Below are 18682 nucleotides of genomic sequence, written 5' to 3'. Positions count from 1 at the left end.
GCAGGAGCAGGGAGGTAGGGGAGTGTAGGGAGGATTGGTGAGAGGAGAAACTGTAGTTAGGATGTATTGTATTAGAGAAGAATCTTTTTACAATTAAAATAAAAAAATCAAACCAAAAGAGGTTATGCAGAATAATTAAAAAAATGAAAACAAAAACAAATAGCAAAACTGCCAGAGATAGAATTGCTCAGTGGTAGGGTGCTTGTCTATCATTCATGAGTCTCTAGGTTCATTTCCAAGTACTTAAGGGGAAAAAAAATGAAGGAAATGTGGGTTGCTGTCAGGGATAATATCATCTACAGGGTTAGTTTTTCATACCTGCATTAATTTTAGCTTTTATTATAATAATTTACTAATTTTATTTCACCCCAGATTGAGGCTCTTTAGGGTAATTTCTTACCTTTTAAGGCTAGTACTCCCCCCAACCCCCAGACAGGGTTTCTCCATATAGCCCTGGCTGTCCTGGAACTCACTCTGTAGACCTGACTGGCCTCGAACTCAGAAATCTACCTGCCTCTGCCTCCCAAGTGCTGAGATTAAAGGCATATGCCACCACCGCCCTGCTAAGCTAGTACCTTTTATTATCTGTATATATAAAAGAGTTAAGGGCTGGAGAGATGGCTCAGCCGTTAAAGGCTAGGCTCACAACCAAAAATATAAAAGAGTTATAATATGTTCACAAATACTCTGATTAGATCTTCACTTAGTTATTATTTTCTCTAAGTCTATGATCACTGCATTTTTGGCAGTCTACTGGAGGTGAACAAAAATCAAATACTGAAGTTTTTAAAGAAGCTACACTATGAATCTGTCTGGGTGTTCTGTTGATGGCACTTTTTTTTACATTAATTTAAAATTTTAGGAAGAGGCAGTTCTGATAAAAGCATTGTCAAAAGCAAGTGAATTTTCAGTTGTTTGGAAAGGTGTTGGGAACCTTTGGAGTGTAAGCAACGCTCCCTTGAGGTCAGTAGGAGCGACACATAACAGCCAAAGCTAGTTCAGTTAGCTTTCTTTTTTTTTTTTTTGGTTTTTGAGACAGGGTTTCTCTGTGTAGCCCTGGCTGTTCTGGAACTCACTCTGTAGACCAGGCTGCCCTTGAACTCAGAAATCTACCTGCCTCTGCCTTCCAAGCACTGGGATTAAAGGCGTGTGCCACTACTGCCCGGCTCGAATTAGCTGTCTTAGTTAAGGTTTCTATTGCTGTAATGAGATGACCAAAAAGCAAGTAGGAGAGAAAAGGGTTTATTTTTTTATTTGACTTACACTTTGTTTATTATTGGAGGACGTCAGGAAAGGAACTCAAATGGGGCAGGATTCTGGAGACAGGAACTGATGCAGAAGTCCTGGAGGGGTACTGCTTACTGGTTTTCTTCCCATGCCTTGCTCAGCCTGCTTTCATATAGAACTCAGTACCACCAGCTCAGGAATGGCACCACCCACCATAGGCTGGGCCTTCCTCCATTGATCTCTAATTGAGAAAATGTCTTACGGCTGCATCTCATGGAGGCATTTCTTTAACCAGCCAATATACACTGATAGTTAAAAGGTCAATGAATTTTTTTTTTTAAACTTTCAAATCTGTTAAAAAGCTGCTATTCAATTTTATATTTAGTATTATATTTCTAGAACTCCATATCATCCCATTTTCTTTAAACCATGAATTAACATTGATGGCAAAGAAAGTAAGTTATAGTAATACAGAATTAAATCTTTATTCTTGCCAGAGCATTATCTGACATGTTTGAAATGAACTAATTGTTTCCTGTCATATCACATTATGTATGAATCCTAGAGTTTTCCTGTTTTAATATAGTATTGTTTTAACCTGACACAAGCAAGTAGTGACCTCTTTAGCCATAAAGGCAGGTATTTTTGTTTGATTTACTTGCTGTCTTGTTTTCCTGAGTCCAAGCTAGCTAAGTAAACATTCCTGCTGAGGGAGAATCTAGTGGTACTCTAGGCACAGAATCTGCCAGGAAGTAACTTACTGGCAGATGCCTTGCTAATAAAATGCATGTAGTGAACTGTCCTTGGAACAGTCAACAGTCTTATCAAGCTTTATAGTTCAGAAAAGATACTTTTGAATCTCCTTAAAGATGCAGAATAATTGAAAAAATTTCTGTTTCCAAGCTCTAGATTTTCATAAGCCCCCAAAAGGCAACATTGAACTCTGGATAGTAATTTCATAGCTTTCTTCAGGCAGGAAATTTTATTATTTATTTATAAATGTATTAGTTTAGCTTATTTTTAGTTGTGGTCAGTGCCAATATATCCTCAAATATATATCATTTCCAAAAGTAATAACCTGGACTTAATAAATTGGAAAGGGTTCTTTTATCTTGTGTTCAGTAGTTGTCACGCTTGCTCTGTGTGACAGCAGTGTATCTAATTTGTGGTTCTCCTTATGGTAGAGCTTAGTCCTATACAGTTGTTGAAATGTCAGTCTTGTTTTCATTTCTTTGTAATCTTGCAAGATAGTAGGCTATTTGAGGTCACCCTCAGCATGTAAAAAGTTAGGCAGGTTGATTTTAATTATTTGAAACTTTCCCTCCATAAATTATTTATTTTAGAAAGAAAATGTTTATTTCTGTTTTTATATGGTTGGGAAATGTGAAATATGCATTAGTGTAGTGGTGAGTGTCTGTCATCTGAGTCCTCAGAATGGCTGAGGTGGGGGAACTGTTTGAGTTAGATAATAAATTATAGGTCACCTTGGGCAAATTAGTGACACTCTGCCTTAAAAAAGATTTAAAAAAAAAAAAATTAAACCAACGTTGAGGATGTGATGTGGTTCAGCATTAACGCCCTTGCCTGGTATGTGAAGCCATGAGCTCAGCCCCCAAGTCTGGCGAAGACCTATGTCAGCCAGTGACTTAGGATTCTTTTTTTTTTTTTTTAAATTTATTTATTTATTATATGTAAGTACACTGTAGCTGTCTTCAGATTTACCAGAAGAGGGAATCAGATCTCGTTAAGGATGGTTGTGAGCCACCATGTGGTTGCTGGGATTTGAACTCAGGACCTTCGGAAGAGCAGTCAGTGCTCTTAACCGCTGAGCCATCTCTCCAGCCCGACTTAGGATTCTTTGTGTATCTGGTTTACTTGGGTATCTTGGGGTCGAACCGTGAAAACATGCCTGTAGGCTGATCTCTATTGCATAAGTATCCAAACTGAGAAGTCTCTTGAGTCTTAGCCAAGAGGTCCTACCAAGTAGACCATGAGGTCATCGTGAAGTTAGGAGTCTACATACCTGAGTGATCACTCCCTTAACCAAAAGGGACAGTTTAGTTGGAAAGTGGACAGTGAATCTTTTCTGAAAGATGGTTTATTCAAGTGAAGATAATGTGTTTTCAAGATACTTGTTCATGTAAATGCCATTGTTGCTTATAACTCTGTTCTGCGAAACTTAGAAAAACCTAAATTTTTAGGTAGAGTAAGAGAAGAACCTCCAGCTTCAAAGCTTGTGCAATTCTCTACAGTCCTTTGGACATCTCTATAAGTGCTTCCATAATGGAGATGCCCCTTCCTTGGAGTACCAGTTCCTTATATGCTGGAGGATTTTGGATATTGCACTACCTGCCACTCCACTGGTTTTTTTTTTTATGTCAACTTGATGAGCTACAGTCACCTTGAGATGAAGGAGCCTCAGTTGAAAAATTCTTCCATAAGATCCAGCACTAGGCAACCCTGTTGGGCATTTTCTTAATTAGTGATTGATGTGTCCATTGTGGGTGGTGCCATTCCTGAGCTGGTGGTCCTGGTTCCATAAGAAAGCAGGCTGAGCAAACCATGAGGAGTAAGGCAGCACTCCTCCATGGCCTCTGCAGCAGATCCTGCCTCCAGGTCCCTGCTCCACTTGAGTTCCTGTCCTGGCTTTCTTTGATGATGAACTGTGATTTGGAAGAGTAAACAGAAAACCTTTTTCTTTCCAACGTGATTTTGGTTATATGTTTCACGATAGCAATAGTAATTCTGCCCAAGACAGCTATTAATGTTTCTTTTAGCATATATGTCTCAATATCATTCTGTGATTTTCCCCTCCACAAGAAAATAGTTTTTTTTTTTTTTTCCTGTATCTTTTTTTCTATGTTACTAGTTGTGGAGTAAATATTATTTCAATATACTTTAATTTTTGTGTATTTTTTCCTGGGATTAGTCTTTTAAAACTCTTAGGTATATACTTAACAATTTTCTGCTTTGCTTTACAAGTTGTGGTTTTGAATCAGCGTGACATTGTCTTTGAGTATTTAGTGTGTTGAGAAGGTGAAGGATTGATTACTAGTTGGCTTTGAGAAGTAATGCAATAGAAAGTGGACAAGAAAAAGTAGCATAGGGTGTTAAAAATAAGGGCTTCAGCTCAAGCCTTTAAAGGGAAAATATCCTTGCTTATTCATTAAGAATACTATTCTTTTTCATCTGGAAAGGGCTTCACTTCTTGACAGGCCCTTACCTTTTACTTTTGTCTTTCTTCCCATTTTGTTCCTTTGTAAAACTAAATGTATCTGTCTGGTTTTGTTGACAGACTAAAACTAGCACAGTAATCTAGCTTCTGTAATATTCAGAGGCTAGCTTGATTTGATGACAGGTGCATCCAGCATGGGGGAGTATCCATAAGTGGTTGTGCCCAGGTTATGGCCATCTGGACTGGGTGTGTCTCCATTGCCCTGAGCTGGAGTCTGTCTTACTCATTTACATGCGATTACTACTCACTCCCTTCTGTTTATTCTTAGCAGTGCTCTTGTTTAACTGATGGGCTTTAAGACTACTAGCTTCTCTGAGATGTCCCTTTATTGTTACTGTTTTAAATCTGCTGTTGTTTTATAACCATTTCCTTATTTGATGCCATCCTTAAGATTTTGAATCTAAACTGTCACTGTATTTGAAAAGTCAAATTGGTGGGCCCTTTTATGAACTGATGGAAACTATTTATGGATTGTTGCTCTCAATGAGGTGCAATGTGAAGATAAAGAAGAGAAGGAAGAAAGATTCAGGAGATTGGACAGTGAGCTATGGAATAATTTTCATTAAAGGTGTAATCTTGTCAGGGGGTCATGGTGAGTTGTTGGCATTTATGCTAGCTAGCCCTTTTGCTATAACATCCACTTCAGAAATTGGGGGTTTAAAACCAAACTCCATGTCCAATTCCAGTTTTATGTAAGCTAATATGTATGTATATGTAGGCATTATTTAGGAACTATATTCAGACTGTAAAATGAAATACTCTCATGTATTTTATATTATTAAGCTAGTATGTTTAACCAGATTACCTATGATCTCTCTCCATTGCTATGAAGAGTTCACAAAACTTGTCTAGTGAAATGGAACCCATTTAAATGGACTAGTAATTGTGTAACTCTCCTTTTCCAGGTCATGTAATGTTTGCAGAAATAAAGATGGAGAATGGCAAGTCAAAAGGTTGTGGGACAGTCAGGTTTGAATCCGCAGAGTCAGCTGAAAAGGCCTGTAGAATAATGAACGGCATCAAGATCAGCGGCAGGGAAATCGATGTGCGCTTGGACCGTAATGCATAATTTCAAGCATGGTTGGAACATTCCCTCATCTGTCTATTGACTCTCCTAGTAAAAGTCATTTTTTAGTAATGTTGTATGCTTACAAATGCTGTAAAAATGAACTTTTAAAACTCCCACCAGCTTTTAACAGTATAATGTTGAAAAATATACTGTGATTTTTGTTCTCTTAAGTTTGAGTTTCTAGAGACAGCACGTGTGGTCATTCAGTTTCAGTGGATGGACATACCATTTTAATGAAATAAGCCATTTTGTTACTTTCAGTAGTAGAGTTTGTCTGTTCTAGTCCTCCCCCCCCTTTTTTTCTTTTAAAATCTCTGCTTTGTATGTAATTGTTAAAGGAAAGAAAGGGCTCAGACAAATTAGGATATGATTTGGTTTGGTTTAAATTACTTTTCTCTGCTTATAAAGAATAGTAATTAAGTGTTACACTCAAAAGTTGAAGATGCTTTTTATTTGACCTAAATGAAGACATGAATTTTTTTTCTTTTTGCCCCTCTACTATTCCATCTTTTCCACATAACACTATTAAAAGTATCAAACTCCACAACCCCTTATTCTGTTATTTCCAATAATTCCAAGTTCATATAAAACTGATAAAGTAGCAAGTCCTAAGTATAATACTAGGCAGACCACCCCCAACTTTCGGTCTAGTTTCCAGCCATTAAAATGAACTGCTAAGAACAGAAATAAAATTGAAATGTTGAGAGAGATTGTTATATATGTGAGTCCCTTGCTATTCACTTCTATAGGAGCAGATGCATTCGTAAATGCAGTCTTAATAAACCAGGGAAGACCTAGGCATAGCATATCAAACACATTGGATCCAACGATGTTCGATACAGCCATGTCTCCTTTACCTGCAGAAGAATAGCATGTTGTTAAAATGTGCACATCAATACTATATTTTATTAATAATCTTCATAAGAAAAACACTGGATACTTTTTGTTGGTTAGTTTTAGAAAACTGTTATTGTTAGAGCAAGAGTCTTATCGAATTTGTATTTCCTTGGGTTAGTATTTTAAAGTCTTAACATTTATTTAATAATTGTCTTTATTTATTAAACCATTTTTAATAAGGTATGCAGCTTACTTATTGCTTTTTATTCTCATTTGACAGTGAATTACCATCTAATGCACATTTCAGGTAAATGGTCTGGGGGGATTAGGTTGGTGGAATTAACCTGCTATTAAAGACTAAATGCTTCCCCTGAGTCACTTTTTTTCTTTAAAGTATGTTACAGAGGAAGTATTATTTCATTTACCTTAACTTGCTTTATGGTAAAAGACCTCCAGTCTTACCTTTTCTTGCAACTAACACACTTGCGACTGTATCTGGTATGCTTGTCCCTGCTGCCAACAAAGTAAGGCCCATCACTGTGTCTGGGATTCCTAGTGTTTCCCCTGTAACAGACACAGAGACTACAGGTTACAAATCTCAAATCTGAGACTAACCATAGTCAGGAAAAATAATTTGGTATGTTTAGGGATTTGAACCAATATATGCTTGTGTGGTTTTTAGATGTCAAAGTATTTGAAACAGGTTGATAGTTGCAGTAACCAGGTTAGCACATCTTAATGTCAGATATCTAGCAGGAAAAACAATGTGTTTGGCAGCCACAGAAAACTATGGGTGTCACTGTTGCCACTTTTGGACTGTTGCATTTCCTCTTTTCTAGAAGTTACTTAGAGTAATTAAGAATTAAGCACCTGCTGGGCAGTGGTGGCACACACCTTTAATCCCAGTACTTGGGAGGCAGAGGCAGGTGGATTTCTGAATTCAAGGCCAGCCTGGTCTACAGAGTGAGTTCCAGGACAGCCAGGGCTACACAGAGAAACTCTGTCTCGAAAAACCAAAAAACAAAAAAACAAAAGAATCAAGCACCTTACAGCTGTCGATTAATATGTTGAAATGTAAAATGCTACTTGGTTTACTGTCCCCCCCAACCCTGTTTCTTTGTTCGTTTAAAGGGAGGTACATAGATATTTGAGTTGATGGGACCTGTTCTTTTCTGTCTGAGTCTAACATATGTTACCGATTTCTTAATATTTGTGTTGAATTAATAGCAGAAATGGGTTCGTTCTGAGAAATGAAACCAGAGGGCACTTAAAAGGGTGGGAACATGGAATTGCTCTCTTACTGTTGTAGGAAAAGCCATAGTTCAGAGTAAGGACAGAGCTATGTGTCACCTTAGGGACTCATCTGAGATCTTGTATTTGATCCTTCTCTTCCAGTTTGCCTGATGTCAAATATGTTCTGATTGGGAAAAATATGGAAGTTACCTGGACATTCTTATCTTCTTCATGAAAAAGAAAACTATTTGTTTGTTTGTTTGTTTGTTTGTTAGCATACAGTTACAATAAAGTTAGTTATCTGGGAGAAATCAGACCAGCCAGTTTGGAGAAGCTTCCAGGTAGTAATTATTTCAACTTTATAGTGTTTGAATTTTTGTTGTAATTCTTTAGTCCCAGCAATGTGTAAAGACAGCAGTGTATACATGTTAGTAGATGTCTAGGCCCAGCTGTGGTCAGTGAAGCTTCGCTGACACAATGAGGTTGAATGATTTAGGTATAGAGGAAAGAGATTTTTCATTTCTAATGGACATATTAAACTAAGTGGTAAAACGTACTCTGGAAGGTACTAGAAACCTAAAAAACAAAACTTTGATTCTCATTTAGTCATATTCATTGTATTTGTGATACATATTTAAAGCAAAAGAAAACATCATCTAGTCAAACAGAAAGCACCCACTGCATACCCCAAACCCCAGTCAATTTCTTTTTCTACTTTCTACTGTGGATTAGAATTACTTTTATGAAGAATTCTCATGAACCCTGTGTAATTATAAATATATCATATGAATTGTACCCCAGGCTGTGTCATAGCATACATAGGAAATGCTTTTGATGTGTAACTCACAAAAACTTGAATGAGCTTGTTTTTGATATTAAAGTTTTTATATTTTGTAGTTTTTAGACTTGCTGAAAAAAAGTGTGCTCCCAAGACTACTGCAAATGAATACTTCCAATTTGTTCTTACATGGAATCATTTTCTTGTGCTATTCTACTTAAATTCCATACCTGTTACTGTGACCATCCAAACTAGGATGTATGTGAATGCAGATATCCATAGTGCAGACATGAAAAAGGTTATCACAAAGTAATTTTTCCAAAACTTTCTCCTGCAGTCTGGTGTTGTCAGAGCAAGTAATGTAATAATAGGAAGCGAGAGAACCCAAAAAATTCTTCTTAAATCTGCTTCTGGCATGCTGAAAACACTTGGTGGATCTGTGATGGGAAAGTTAAACATTTTGAGTTTTCTCAAATGTACAGCTATTATTAGGCCCATTTAGAAGGCTGTTTTGAAATAAGTTACTGTATGTATTTTTTAAAGACTGTCTAGAACAGTTGTCTCAACCTATGGGTCTTCACCCCTTTGGTGTTGAACAACCATTTCACAAGGGTCCCCTAAGACCATGAGAAATCACAGATACTTTATTACAATTTATAACAGCAAAATTACAACTATCTGTAGTGTCAATGAAAATAATTTTGTGGTTGGAAGTACCACAGTAAGAGGAACTATGTCAAATGGTCTCAGCATTAGGAGGATTGAGAAGCACTGGTCTAGAACATTAGGATACTCCTTACTGTTACTGCTGGTCAGAAGAAACTTAACTAAAACTAGGCAGACAGCATAAGCTGTGATGCTCAACATCCCTTAACCGACTGCTCGAATCAAATATCTTGAACTATTTGCTGAATGTGCTGGTGACAGTGTTGACAGAGTGGGAAGTAGGACTTGCTTGCTAGGGACTTGATGCCTTTGGGATTAACTTGCTTTCTCTCCCAGCTATTTCACTTCCCATCCCTTATTCAAAATTGATGATGCTTATGCTTTGCTGTATATGGATGCATGCTTAGGGAATGTTCCAATAATTCTCATTGTGCCTCACCATTTACTAAATTTAGGCTTCACAGTTGCTAGAAGAAATCTAGAGAAGGTTGGGCCTAGCATCCTTGTTGTAGCTCCAGGGGGTGCGCTCTAGGATGGTGAGTAGATTGGATAAAAGTGGGACTCAGCTGTACACTAATCAATATGTTAAGTATGTGAAGATTGGATCAAATTACAAATATTATAACTCATAAAAGCTTACCAAGACTCAGACTGTGCACCATTAATTTAGATACAGATTTTAACATGAACATTTTGACTAGTTCTTTGGAGTTTTTGTTGTTTTAAATTTCTCAGTCTTAAGACTACAAAGTATGTTTTATAAAAATAAATGTCTCGTGTCAAGTTTTTAAAGTAATAAATTGGAAGCTTCCTTCTCAATCACTTAACTGAAATTGGAACCACTTTTATAAAAGCTTTTCTAGTCGGGAATGCTATTGTCATATCTAGCATACGAAGCTCATGTTCTGCTTCACATAGCATATTGAAATTACACCTGCTTTGCTTTCCCATTCTGTTCCTCTGAACCATCCCCTGTGCCTTGATTGACAGTTGTTACAAAGATGTTCTTTCTTTCCTTGTCAGTGAAAGTCCAAGTTCCAGCTTTGTCTCTGCTCCCTCTCTGGCTTGGCATGGCCCTGCTGCTGCCATAGTTTGCTGCTGCTGCTTCTACTGTGTCTCATAATTCATCCTCACTGCCCTTTCTGGTTTTTTTTGTTCATGTCCTGTGTCATCTTAATTCAGTCTTCTGTGAACAGTGGGGTGAGAGTAAAGAACCTAAAGTGCAGCTCTGACTTTCTCTCATGAATGTTGCCTGCTCCTTAGAGTGGCTTGCATGACTCTTCTGTACTTTCTTCCTATCAACCTGGTCCTCTGCTGCTTTACTTGCATGTGTTGGCTCTGTCTTCAAGCATGTGAACATGCCTTTGCTAGTGTTCCCAGGCCTCAGTCCAGAGCATGCTTATACCCTGCATCATTTATGCAAGAAAAGTGTCAATTGTTGCTTCCTGACTACACTATCAGATTATTGAGTTAAAGCCTTTCCTATCCCATGGGGCCCAATTCAAATGCTCCTTTCTCCATCTGCATCTCCCATCTGAATGTCATCAAAGTTTATTCAGTCTGCCTACTGTATGTCTTAGTAGTTTATGTTTATGGTGTTTATACTTTGAAAGTTTAGCTGATTTCAGTCTGGGTCTGGGAAATGGCTCAGTGGGTAAAGGCATGAGAGTTTGAGCTCAGATCCCCAACACCCACACCAAAAAGCATGGCAGCCCACATGTATAATCCCAGTGCTATGGAAGGCAAAGACAGGCAGATTGCTAGAGCTCACTGGCCAGTCTAGCCTAATCAGTGAGGTACAGGCTCATTGAATGACTGGTCTCTATAGCCTAGCTAGTCTAGCCTAATCAATGAGGTACAGGCTCATTGAATGACTGGTCTCATAAAATGACGTGGAGTCTTAAAGAATTGAGGAATAGCATCCAGGACTGGCTTCTGGCTTCCATGTCTCCCCTTCCCCCACAGTCTTAGCTGATTTACTATATATATGTGTGTGTGTGTATAAATATATATTTGTATATATTAATTACATAAATTTATATATTTATACATATACATTTAATGAACTAATATATATTTATTAAATTAATATATCAATTATGATATCATTATAATATATATTATTATATATTATATTATAATTATTAATATATATTATTAAATTAATATATATTTAATAAATATATTTATATATTAGTTATATATAAATATATATTGCAAATATATATATATATATTTTTTTTTTATTGCGAGTTCCTTAAAGGCTAGGACTTACTTGCAGCTCATCATCTCTGACTTCATAGTGTGTTGTGCAGCCATGTATTAATTACTAACTCGAAATGAGAACTCAGGTTTTTTTTTTAGAGTGTTAGATGGAATAGTGGGCAGGGTGGCAGTTGTTACCTTCAGAACTAAGACCATGTAAACTGAGAGAAAGTTGGGAGTAACCAGAATCTTCCTGAAATATTCCACTGTCTGTCCTTGATTGGCGACGAATGAAGAGCTGGCTTTCATCCTCCCATCCTAACAGTGTCTGCTGTTCACTTCTGTCCTCCATAGCTTTGGCAAGGCAGGGACAACAGGGACTGCATGTTTTCATGACATATCGGCTGATTGTAGTGTCAAAACACAGCAGCAGAACATACAGCCCGTATATCAGCAGCAGCACTGTTCCTTCATACCTAGACATGGAAGAAATTGATGTGTAATTATCTCATTTTTAAACAGTATTTTCTAGCAAAAGTAACAATAGAAAATTCAAGGAACCATTCCTAAATGCTTTTATTTATCTAGTCTTGGTTAGAGCATTGTTACAAACTCATTGATTAAAAATCTACCTCTTTAAAAAGTAATATAAAATCCATTGTCTGACTTTATAGATTCCTTTCAAGTAATAGGCACAAAAATGCCTTGAAAATAGTTGGAGAGTTTAAAACTAGTTTTCAATTCATTTATTTAACATACTACATTCTTCAAATATTAATAATTAGTAATATACCAGTTCTTAGATTTTCTGGTCCAGAAACTTTGTGTGAAATACGTAGACTATGTTAAGTTTTAGCAGGAACTTTGCAATTTGCTCTACAGAGATTCAGAAGACAGTTGGAGGTGGTGGGGTGTTGTTGGCTTTTGAGGTCTCGCTGTAAAGCCCAGACTGGCCTTGAACCCTTGATTGGCCTCAAGCACTCAAATACATGAACCTCCTACCTCTTCTACTTGAGTTTTGGGGTTTTTTAGATCTGTACTACTATGCTTGGCCCCCTTTTGATGATTTGATTGTAGCTTAATTTGGTTTATATTCATAAGAAATAAAAAATATTCTCAAAAATGAAATTTTGGCATATAGCACCAAGAATTGTCTATGCTTGTTTTCCCATTTTACTGTATATTAGCTAATTTTTATCACACTAATATTTTATTTCATAGCAGAGAATCACTTCTGCTGCAACTAAAAAAAAAAAAGTTCCTGATTTCCTTGGTTCAAGACACTTAGAAGGTACAGCTAAATTCTAGGGTTTTTGCTATACTAGCAACCTGACTTTTATCTTATTTTCTCCCTGTTTGGGTTCTGTGGACACATACATGTGGTGGCCATGTGTTTTATATTTCTTTATTTTATGGTATCCAGCATAAGACACCTAGGACAATTGTTCTCATAACCCTTTGGGGCTTGAATGGCCCTATGACAGGGGTTAAGATCATCTGCACATCAGATATTTACACAATGATCATAACAGCAGCAAGAATACATTTATGAAGTAGCAACAATAATAATTTATGATTGTGGGTCACCACAACCTGAGGAACTGTATTAAGGGTTGCAGCAGTAGGATGGGTGAGAAACAGTAGCAGAACCACTCATGCGCCTGTTTGGCAAGTTTATGTCTTTCCACCAAACTAGCTGCTTTTTAATTTTTTTTTTTTCATTTTCTTGGACATGTTAGGTACAGAGATTATGGAAAAGCAGTAAGCTTTTTTGATGGTGACATATAATCATTCTGAGTTGTTAAAGAAGGCTGCAGTTCCTTCTGTCCTGGGAGGATGAGAGAAACAGCAGGTGTAGGGGCTTCTGCTGTTCTCTGAGCTTTTATTACTGTGACCCTTTCTAACCAAGGCCAGGAGAGCAAAAGCCTAATAGAGAGCGCAGCCACAGTTGGAGCTTTAAGTAGCAACAGCAGCTGGGAAAGTTGTGAACATGGAGACCATGGAAAAGGAAGAGTGGCTGTCTCTGGTGACCAGGAGAGGTGCTAAGAAGCAAAGGGACAGTAGAGAAAAGCAGCCAGCAGCAGTTGTGGGGGAGTCAGCTGAGACAAGTAGCTGGTGAAGTGAAGGCTTGGAGAAACTATACTACTAAGCCACCAGCCTTCAAAAACTCTGTAGTTATGTTTTTACATAAGAGTGACAGTTACTTAAAACTTACCAATAAATTCGGTTGTCAAATATTATGCCAAACACTGCTCCTACACTAACTGCGTACACTGCACAGTCGCGGAACAGGGGCCAGCAGGAGAGTGTTGAAACCTGGAAAATGGTGGTTTGATTTACTGTGTGCAGTACAGTGTAAGTCGGTCAACAATTTTAAAGAAAAATTGTTTATAAACCTGTACTGACTTTTATAAATTTGATTAATAGATATTTGTGGATTAAGTTAATTGAGTAAATGTTTTTCTGGTGGTTATTAAACTTGACTGAAATTGCTCATCCCTGGCAGGTGTAGAATTTGTCAAGACAATACATCTTAATGACTAGTTTTCTTACCGTGTTGGATAGGAGGCCACAGGCAGCACAGATGCCAAGGAGATTATAAATTGCAGATCCTAGTATGGTGCTGATACCAATATCTCCCTTTGTGATAAATACACCTGGGAGCAAGACAGGAGTAGCTAAGTTAAAGCTGACTTGAAACTAAAACCACACTGAATAAGCAAGCAGCAAATCAAAGGAACAATATTTACCCAAGAAGGCGGTAACTAGTTCAGGGGCGGAGCTACCTGCTGCCATGAAAGTTGCACCTGCAACATCCTGCGACAGTCCAAGGGCTAAAGACAAAGGAAGTGATTACTATGGCTGACAGTGGCAAGGAGGGTACAGTAGAGCTATGTAACAGACACTCAGAAATTACACCTGTCCAGTACACCCATGCTGACTGAAGCTGGAAATTAAACATTTGGGTTAGAAATAGAGGAATCCTGCATGCATCTTGGTTTCCTATGAATGCATCTCTTAACATTTCTACAGAAAGGAGGGCTGGTGAGGTGGCTCAGCTGGTGAAGACGCAATGCATGCCAGGCAACATGAGTACAATTCCCAGAACCCATGAAACTTGGAAAGAGATACCTGACTCCACAAACTTGTAATTTAGCTTCCACAGGTGTACTACATACATACACAGGATGGCATAGTTAGGGGTTTCTATAGCTACAATGAAACACCATGACTAGTGGGGAGGAAAGGGTTTATTCAGCTTTCACTTCCACATTGGTGTTCATCATTGAAGAAAGTCAGGACAGGAAGTCAAGCAGGACTGGAAGTTGGAGGCAGGAATTTACGCAGAGGCCACGGAGAAGTGCTGCTTACTGGTTTGCTTCCGATAGCTTGTTTCAGCCTGCTTTGTTATAGAAACCAAGCCTGCCAGCCCAGGGATGGCACCACTCACCATTACCTAGGTCTTCCCCCACTGATCACTAATTGAGAATGCCTCACAGCTGGTTCTCACGGAGGCATTTCCTCAACAGGTTCCTTTGGCTCTGATGACACTTGGCTTGTGTCTAGTTGACATAAAACCAGCTAGTACACAAGATAAGAAACATTTAAGGGCCATTGAGGTAGGCCGGTGGCTAAGGGAGCTTGCCACTAAGGCTGATGGCCTGAGTTCTGTTCCCAGAACCCACATATCAGGAACACATGTACTATATCATGCCTCCACTACCAGACTTCCGGTTGTGAGCTGCAAAAAGAACTCCTTTAATGAATTCTAGTAACACTGGATTCCTAACCTGACTTGGAAGAAGAAAGGGCTCAGTGATCCTTAAGATCTACAATGAAGCTGGGTTGCGTTCTTTTACAGATTTACAACACCAACATTATCTAATGGAAAAGAAGAGGAAACCTGTAAACAAAAAGCCCAATAAATCTAGCACTATGCAAATTACACACAAAAAAAGTGCCATCCTATTTGAGTATTTTCCAGACTTAGAATCCTACAAGTCCTTTTACTTAATTGACGTTAGGGTAAGAGTCTTAGGTGGCTCTTCCAGCATTAGAGCAGAGAGATGTACTACAAGAAGGAAAAGAGGAAGCTGCATTGAAGAAATATTTCGGTCTTTTCAGAAATCTCCAAGTTTGCCAGTAAAGAGGTGTGTACGTGATATATGTGCATATGTCAGGTGTCTTGGCTCAGTTAACTTTGAGGCTCCTTAGGAATCCTGCATCACCTCCACAGGGTTGGGATTAGTCATTCATCAGTGCACCTGGTATTTCATTTGGTCCCAGGGAACAGAATTCATCCTCAAGCTCGGGTGTCAAGCATACCATCACTCCAGCCACTAGAATTCAGATTTCTAAGATTTGGTGGAAGTCTTTTTTTTATGCAAACTGCTTTTTCTGTACTAAGGTTTTTGGTTCTCAAACTCTGGTGTATTTGATTTGGTCTCTGTCATGGTTGGCAGTGTTTGCTTGTGAAGACTGGCTGTTTTTTTTCAGTGTGCATTGGTGTTATGGTGCCAGATCCCCTGTGAGCTGCCATGTGCGCACTAGGAATTGAACCTAGGTCCTCTGGTAGAGCAGCTCTCTCTTCAGCATAAATTCCTTGTTTGGGGTGTTGGAGATTGAATTTTACAAAACTTACTACAATATTTGTATTCTGCATCCTTTCCAATAACTTTTCTGTCTCTTATTTAAAAGGGGACTGAGCATATGGCTCTATGGTAGAACACTTCGCTAGCACTCGTGAGCACAGATGAGCCTTTGTGACTGCTTTGACAAATTGAGGGCCATGATAGTGTGACAGTATTTTCAAGGTCAGGACATTAAAGCAAATGATAGAAATTCCTCAAGTGACCCCTCTTGGATATTTGCTTTTAGTGCCCTAGACACCACACATGTCCTGCTATCTTGAAACCTCCACCCAGGACAGACCTCGTGAGCCGGTATTGAAAGACATACCTCTAACATCCATGCTTCTGCATCCTTTTGAGTCTTCCAAGCTTAGGTACCAGACACATGGGATACCCAAGCCTTCAGTGATTCTGGATCAGTCCTTTCACTATAACTGCAGTGGGGACCCTAATCAGCTACCTGAGCTCTGTAAAGCCCCCAGACTGTGAGGAACAATAAAAATGGTGCTTCTTTATTGTAAGCTACAAGTTTTGGAGGGAATTTGTTAAGTAGCTGTAATCATCTGACTTCCATTACTGAATACCAACACTATGCCAGATGCTTCTCTGTGTGTCAGGATATGGCAGTAAACAGATGAGCTGCGTCTCTCGCCTTACAGTGTAGTGGATGGACATACAAAATATGGGGGTTTTAGAAGCAGCATGAAGTGAAAATAGAGAAGATACGAAGTGTCATGGGATAAGAAGTAACTGTGGAGTGGAGATTTCAAAATGAGGGTGTTACTGTATAGTATAGTATAGTAGAGTATAGTAGGCAGGTTAAGTGGCTACAGACAGAATGAAGAGCCCCAAGAGAGAACGAGAGCTGGTAAGTTTGAAGGGACATCATGTATGGCCTTGTGGACCCTAAAGACTAGGAGATTTTCTTCTGAAGCACTTGAAGTTGGTGGAAAGGCCCAGCTACTGTTCTTATCCTTTGGGACCATTTTGGTGTAAGACATCAAACAGCTGCACTCTGAGGTCATCTGCCACGTGATGATAATTGTAAATAGGGTTCAGAAGAATTGGCGTGAAATAATTCAGTCTAGGCTCTCTCATCTATTCCTACTTGCCCTGACTATATCACTTAAATATTTGCCTTCAGTAAACGATGAAGAGAGAAAAACAATGGCTTGTGGGCTTTGGTTTCATGGTGTTTCTTTTAGTACATATATAAATTATACATACTCAGCCCTGTCCCTACAGGTTCCATAGCCTCAGATTCAACCACCTGTGCATCAAAATATTCAGAGAAATTACCTTCATTCTGAATATGGACTAGACTCGTCTTTTTCCTTGAACAATACAGTGTAAAGGTATTTGCACACTGCATACTGTATTAGTTATAGATCACTCTGTTATTATAGATCACTCTGAAATCATTTGAACTACTCAGGAGAGTGGTGAACACTATGCACACACAATAGATGGTTTTATGTGCCAGACATGAGTGTCCTCAGATACTGACATTCTCAGTGCCTCAGGAGTACTGAGCAGTACTTATTTGTCTTAATGTATAGAATGTAACCAATATGTACATAGATAGATGCGTGCACATATATGTGCATATATTACTAACTTGCCATAGGATTTTAAAATTGAACAAAAAGGCAAAATGGATTGCGGTATAATTTAACTTCATTTTAGAAACAAAGGCATCATCTTACACTATGGCATTCAGCTTAATTTCATATTTCTAATGTTAGCTCTTTTTTTAGATGCGAGTTTTAGAATTTACATTTTACAAAGAATCAGTTTTACTACTACATATGAGGCACGGGCTTTAATACTCGGCACACCCAAACAAACTAATCAGGACCTGGGAGTAAAGAAACAAGTCAGGTCTCCTGGATTGTAAAGCCTGTAAGTGTAGGAATTCAGCAGACCTTGAGGGCAGTAACATTTCCATGGCTTCATGCTACTGGCTCCATAACTTGGTCTGTTTGGTGCTTTTTAACATTTTTTTTTTCCTTTGTGAAATGGTCTCATGTATCTCAGGTTGGCCTTGCATTCACTGTGTAGCCAAAGGTGACATCTAACCTCCATCTCCCTGCCTCTGCCAGGGATTGCTGCTGTGCCAGCACCTCGGGATTGTGCAGTGCTGGGGATTGAACCCGGGATTTGAGCTTTCAAGGCAAGCACTCTACCCACTGAGCCAGATCCTCAGCCCTCTCTTGCATTCTTAAGTAGGAGAAAATTACTGGGAAACAAGAATCTTTGACCGTTTTTCCAGCACATTTCCAGGAACTTAAGAGTTAGTGTTACAGATTCTTAGGCTGTGCCTTCCAAAGCCAGTGTGGGAAGACAAAGGGAAGCAGGCAGCTTTCCTTTCTGACAGAGATGGTGCACACTCAGTGTGGCCTGAAGACTGGCCGGTCTTCCCTCAGTGTGGCCTGAAGACTACTGCTTCATTGGACAAGCTCTGTTTCCAGAGAGAAACGATGGTGGACGGGCTGTTTTAAGGTGGGGAAAGCAGTGGTCCTTTGGAACTCTTTAAGGCATTCTTGCTGTTCCCTGGGCTTTAATTATAGTTATGAAAGAAAAGTTTCTATTAGATGGCTGAATAAAACTTGAAGGGTAGTTTTTCAAGCCCTTTTGTGTGGTTGTAAGAATATTTTGTAAAATGGTTTACATCTCTGAACTTTACAGAAGATTGGCCTTGTCTTTCTTGACCTTTGGGTAACATTTTCCTGTGCTGTAGTTTATTATTAAAGATAAATTGTTCTGTTTTTCCATTATTGCTGTTACTCCTTCTTTTTTCT

At 38.6% G+C, this 18682-nt stretch overlaps 2 protein-coding genes and 1 long non-coding RNA gene across 9 annotated transcripts in view; 2 read left to right on the top strand and 1 right to left on the bottom strand.

Moving 5' to 3' along the window:
• The window catches only part of Myef2 (myelin expression factor 2), a 39022-nt gene extending 33056 nt beyond the window's left edge, over positions 1-5966 (top strand). For 4 of the 7 annotated variants that reach the window (XM_031371739.1, XM_031371738.1, XM_031371734.1 and 1 more), the window contains one exon: positions 5368-5531. In XM_031371739.1, the coding sequence (XP_031227599.1) occupies positions 5368-5531 (164 nt within the window). Of the gene's footprint in view, positions 1-5367 lie in introns of all 7 variants that reach the window. The other 3 variants (XM_031371737.1, XM_031371736.1, XM_031371735.1) reach the window with 1 other exon arrangement.
• Slc24a5 (solute carrier family 24 member 5) overlaps positions 5955-18682 on the bottom strand; it is a 21389-nt gene continuing 8661 nt past the window's right edge. The window contains exons 3-9 of the mRNA XM_031371744.1: positions 14001-14084; positions 13804-13907; positions 13466-13566; positions 11449-11726; positions 8610-8816; positions 6831-6932; positions 5955-6388 (exon numbers count right to left, since the gene is read on the bottom strand). Of these exons, the coding sequence (XP_031227604.1) occupies positions 6066-6388; positions 6831-6932; positions 8610-8816; positions 11449-11726; positions 13466-13566; positions 13804-13907; positions 14001-14084 (1199 nt within the window). The 3' untranslated portion in view covers positions 5955-6065. The remainder of the gene's footprint in view (positions 6389-6830; positions 6933-8609; positions 8817-11448; positions 11727-13465; positions 13567-13803; positions 13908-14000; positions 14085-18682) is intronic.
• On the top strand, positions 6146-10735 carry LOC116090843. The gene is made up of 2 exons (XR_004118833.1): positions 6146-6675; positions 7764-10735. It is a non-coding gene; the product is annotated as an uncharacterized LOC116090843 (long non-coding RNA).

This window comes from Mastomys coucha, unplaced genomic scaffold (assembly GCF_008632895.1).
Source record: "Mastomys coucha isolate ucsf_1 unplaced genomic scaffold, UCSF_Mcou_1 pScaffold15, whole genome shotgun sequence".
Taxonomy (NCBI): Eukaryota; Metazoa; Chordata; class Mammalia; order Rodentia; family Muridae; genus Mastomys; species Mastomys coucha.
This window is presented reverse-complemented; position numbering and strand designations above follow the sequence as displayed.